The 4112-nt window shown below is 37.9% G+C and overlaps 1 protein-coding gene across 1 annotated transcript; it reads right to left on the bottom strand.

Annotated features, from left to right (window-relative positions):
- Nucleotides 1-441: 441 nt before the first annotated feature.
- Nucleotides 442-3881, bottom strand: LOC103382038 (carbonic anhydrase 4-like). The gene is made up of 8 exons (XM_008314687.2): nt 3770-3881; nt 3632-3658; nt 3356-3526; nt 3092-3240; nt 2913-3002; nt 1373-1451; nt 1137-1300; nt 442-1039 (listed from the first exon to the last, which is right to left on the bottom strand). The coding sequence occupies exons 1-8, from the start codon at nt 3843-3845 to the stop codon at nt 860-862; spliced, it is 936 nt and encodes a 311-aa protein (XP_008312909.1). The 5' UTR covers nt 3846-3881; the 3' UTR covers nt 442-859.
- Between the last annotated feature and the right edge of the window lie 231 nt (nt 3882-4112).

Raw genomic sequence — 4112 nt, 5'->3', positions numbered from 1 at the left:
ACATCATGTTTTCTGGCAATGTTGTTTCGGATACTTTAAGATGCTTCCATTCCAATGCTTAGGGCTAAAAATTTACACTATTACAAAATTGCATTAGTCTGTCAAACAAATCACTAAAGGAGATTTTCCCAAAGGGGGTGGGGGCGGTGGGCTGCGGGGGGTCTGATTTTAAACACTAGCATTGGAATATTCTGCTTTGAGTAAAATCACAGTGATTAACCACAGCTGATGTTTTTGGTCATGGTGCCGCCTACAGGCAGTACCTTTAGTTATGAATGAGGCCACACCTTTTTTTGTTTTACTGCTTAATTTATTGCAGGGACAAGTGCTGGATCCAATCCAAGCTGTGGTAGTGTTTGATCTACCTAATCGCTAATGTTCATTTAAAGTTGAACATTGAGTACTTGAGTACCAGCTACATACGGGGAGAGCATGCAAATTCCATGGATAAGATATCAAACGAGTGAACCAGTGACTTTCGGGTTTGCAACTGTCTTTATTTACAGATAATATCTTTCATAAACTGTAATAACAGGACAGACACAGCGGCAGTCATGAACACCGGAACATTTATTGACTCTGAGAAGCTGTACATCTATGTGTCATAGCCTACAGAACCTCCATCAGAAACATCAGCCTCAAAAACGTTCCTTCCTTCCTCAAAAGAAACCACCCTGTTCAATACTTCCACCACGTACGTCAAATACATACTTTTAGATGTTAAAATTGCATGTGAATAATAATTTTGCAGTAATCTTGCATTATGTTGGCGTCAATTTCGAGAGTTCCATCTACAGGTTCAAAACATGCATTGAAGTGATTATTAATCATAATCGGAAAGGTAAGATGTTTTAAATGATCAAATCTTTCCCACCACAAGGCTGAGAGCCATTATAACCAGAGCGATGGATGCTGAAGGGACGGAACTGCTACTGCTCTGTGTCGTGACAGGTTGGTCCACCTGGATACTTCTGTAGACATTTGTCATCAAAGGTGATGAACTGCCATTGACATGTACCATAGTGCTGAAAAGGTCAATCTAAACAACAGGTATAACACTGAGTTAGGTGTGTTAACAGGAGAGTAGCAAATCTAATTGTGAGTCATCATGCTTTAGGACTGACTAAAAAACTTACTAATGCTTTGCTGACTTTGATTGACTCCTTGAACACGGTCCAAACCACAACCTCATTGCAAGTGGGCGTAGTGAAGGAACCCAGGTAGCGATAGTATTTTGTGCGATCCACACCTGTCAGAAGATCATCCAGAGAAATTCCAGGCGCCATGTTGATTTTGTCATCTGCAAGGAGAAACAACACCTGAAGAGACTGCACTTGACAGTGAGTGCATTCATCACATGCCGTTTCCATACCTTTGTTTGGGATGTTTTTCAAGTACGAGGTAAAAGTATTCCAGCTTGCAGGTTCGTCAGTTGCATCACCTGATTTTTCCTAAAATATTTTTTTAAAATTTAATACTTTTAGAGCAGAAGAAATCATGTACAGAAGTGATGATTTACATAAATAAATAAAACTTATAATAAAACATTTCTGTCCCCAAGGTGGGGCATGACAGAAAATAATTGAGAACCCCTGATTTAAAGGCAGTGCATCTACAGTAAACCATTTGTTAGAGCAGAGGTTCCCAAAGTGGGGGCAGGGACGCAGATGGAATGAATGAATGAAACATAACACAGCATAATTGTCCAATGATGTAAATGTGGCATAAAAAATAAAAAAAAGCATTGAAAACGGTGTAAAATGAATCTGATAATAGTACATGCTATTAATAATATATATCTTGGTTCATGAATGTGTGCAATTTGAGGGTTATTGTCTTTCCTATTACTCTACTGTTTCAGAGAACACAATCGGTTCTCTTCTTATGTTACAGTAGGATAAGGATAGTTTCTCAACCAGTGCAGCCAGATAGGTTACATCACCTCATTGTGACAAAAAGGACCTAAGGACCAGGTCAGAGGTGTCAAACTGATTTTGGTTCAGGGGCCACATACAGCCCGATTAGAGATTGACTGGGCCAGACCAGTACAAACATCAATTATAAATGTTGATGTTTGTGCTCTCCTTTTTTTTTTTAAGTTCTTTTTTTTTTTACTTATCAAAATAGAAAAGCCAGATTTAACCCTATAACAGGCCAGTTTTGGCCCGTGGGCCTTATGTTTGACACCCCTGGACTAGGCAAAGATGCGAGGATCTACCAGGAATCCTTTAATTTATTACATTATTGTTGCATTTTATTATTGTATTTTATATAAATTATTACATTGACACATTTTATAAATGACTTGCAATGGTTTTATCCTGATAACACATACCATGGTTAATAGCCACTTAATGTTGGTTACAGCGTTAAATGTCTTTGTTTTCCTGCTGTATTCTTGTGTCACACCTCTCTTGCCCTCTGTGATTAGTGGCTTTTACCAAATGTTTTTCATCTCAATTAGCATTCTTTCTCTGTGTTTGTATATAACCTTTTGCCCCACCCTGTATCTGTGTTTTGCTCCGTTCTATTGGAGATTAAATAATTATTAGCTTTATTTTGGTACATTTAATGTGACTTAAAATAAGATTAACATTTTGCTGCAGTTACGTCTACAGTTACCAAAAAGATAATCAGGTAAACAGATGCCGTTTAGTAAATCAAAAAAATAAAAAACTAACCTTACACATTACCTACTTTATTTTTATTGTATTTTTTAAAGCTGTTTGGATTCTTCAAGAAATTATGTTATGCTTGATTTCACACATTATTATCTGAATGGCTTTTTATCTTTAAAAATACAAAAGGACAAATGATCAATTATTGTTAGCTATTATTTATTAGTCTAAATAGCAGATTCTTAATAAGGAATTGAATAATATATAAAACAGAATACATAATGAAAATCTTACCTCGATAAAGAAACCAAGAGCAGCAAATCCTTTGGAATCGTTCAGAGCTTCAGTTAGGTTTGCTGATGACTTTTGGCTTACAATATGCAGCTACAGGAGTGAACACAAAATTGTATGTAAATTTGTTTACCAGCATAACTTTGTACTTACGACGTACTACTAAAGACAACAATATTTACCGCCATGGGGTAACGCTTTCCATCAACAGTGTGCTCAGAGCCAGGGACAGAGGAACCATTTCCCCAGTGCAAATGGAACTGAAGGCTTTCATACTCCTCAGGTAGACCACCTCCTGAAACCTTCGCACCACTGTTGAAGTTAACCTTGACTAGAGCAGATTTTAAAAGATAAGGTGAGAGGTCAATTCAAATCAAAATCTCTCATTGGTTCTGCGACGAACACAACACAGTCAAACACAAAAAAATAGTGAAGTAGATACATACTTGTTTTGCCAGTGTTTACAATCTCTTTCAATAGGGATTTGTCGTTATATTTAGTGAAGGTGAATTCAGTCAGGGTAGAATCAGCTTTGGCGGCTGACGTTTTGATGTTGATGGGTGACTGTCTACTTCCATTACAGTACTTTGGAGAAAGTTCTGGCCATTTTGCGTCATCTTTAAACACAATAATCAGTCAGATGAGTGGTCACGATAGTGACAAGGTATTTGCATGACACAGAGGTATTTAGAAGTAAAAGAAAGAAAAAAATATATACTCACTGCAACTTGGCAGGTGATAACACCAAGCTGTTAAAAAATCAGAAGCATGTAGTCAGTGTTTGGCATTAAATTTCAAGGCGATTCATCTACATATACAGTATATCATCTACATATATATATACTGAAGATAAGTCTTACCAACTGTAACGTCCGCACAGTAGATGCACGATGTGAGGGTGAACGCTGCTAAAGCTGTACTTAAAAGAATCTTCATCTTTAGTGACAAACCCAAGCTATCTCCCTTTTTTCCCGTGGCTTCCAACAGCTATGGAGCCTCAGCCTTTTATGCTTTTACAATTGCCCGCCCTCCATCCCCCCTGCTCCCCCACCAAACAACACCCCAACAGATCTGCATCCGAGGGAACTCCGCCTTCAACCAGAATGCGGCAGTAAAGCTGAACATATCTAGAGTTGAAGTTGCAGTGAACAAGATATATATAAAAGAGATTGGCGGCAGAGGGCAGGGACATTGACATTATTG

The sequence above is a fragment of the Cynoglossus semilaevis genome, chromosome 8, assembly GCF_000523025.1.
Source record: "Cynoglossus semilaevis isolate Cse_v1.0 chromosome 8, Cse_v1.0, whole genome shotgun sequence".
Lineage (NCBI taxonomy): Eukaryota > Metazoa > Chordata > Actinopteri > Pleuronectiformes > Cynoglossidae > Cynoglossus > Cynoglossus semilaevis.
Note: the sequence above shows the minus strand (reverse complement) of the source record. Positions and strands in the feature narration are given on the sequence as shown.

What these genes read in the sequence shown, in the direction of transcription:
- LOC103382038 (XM_008314687.2), bottom strand. Translation starts at nt 3,845, where the DNA reads ATGAAGATTCTTTTAAGTACAGCTTTAGCAGCGTTCACCCTCACATCG. An exon ending in GAAAGCGTTACCCCATGGCG is followed by an intron (nt 3,003 to 3,091) that starts GTAAATATTGTT and finishes TCACTCCTGTAG; the next exon opens with CTGCATATTGTAAGCCAAAA. An exon ending in GAAAAACATCCCAAACAAAG is followed by an intron (nt 1,301 to 1,372) that starts GTATGGAAACGG and finishes TTCTCCTTGCAG; the next exon opens with ATGACAAAATCAACATGGCG.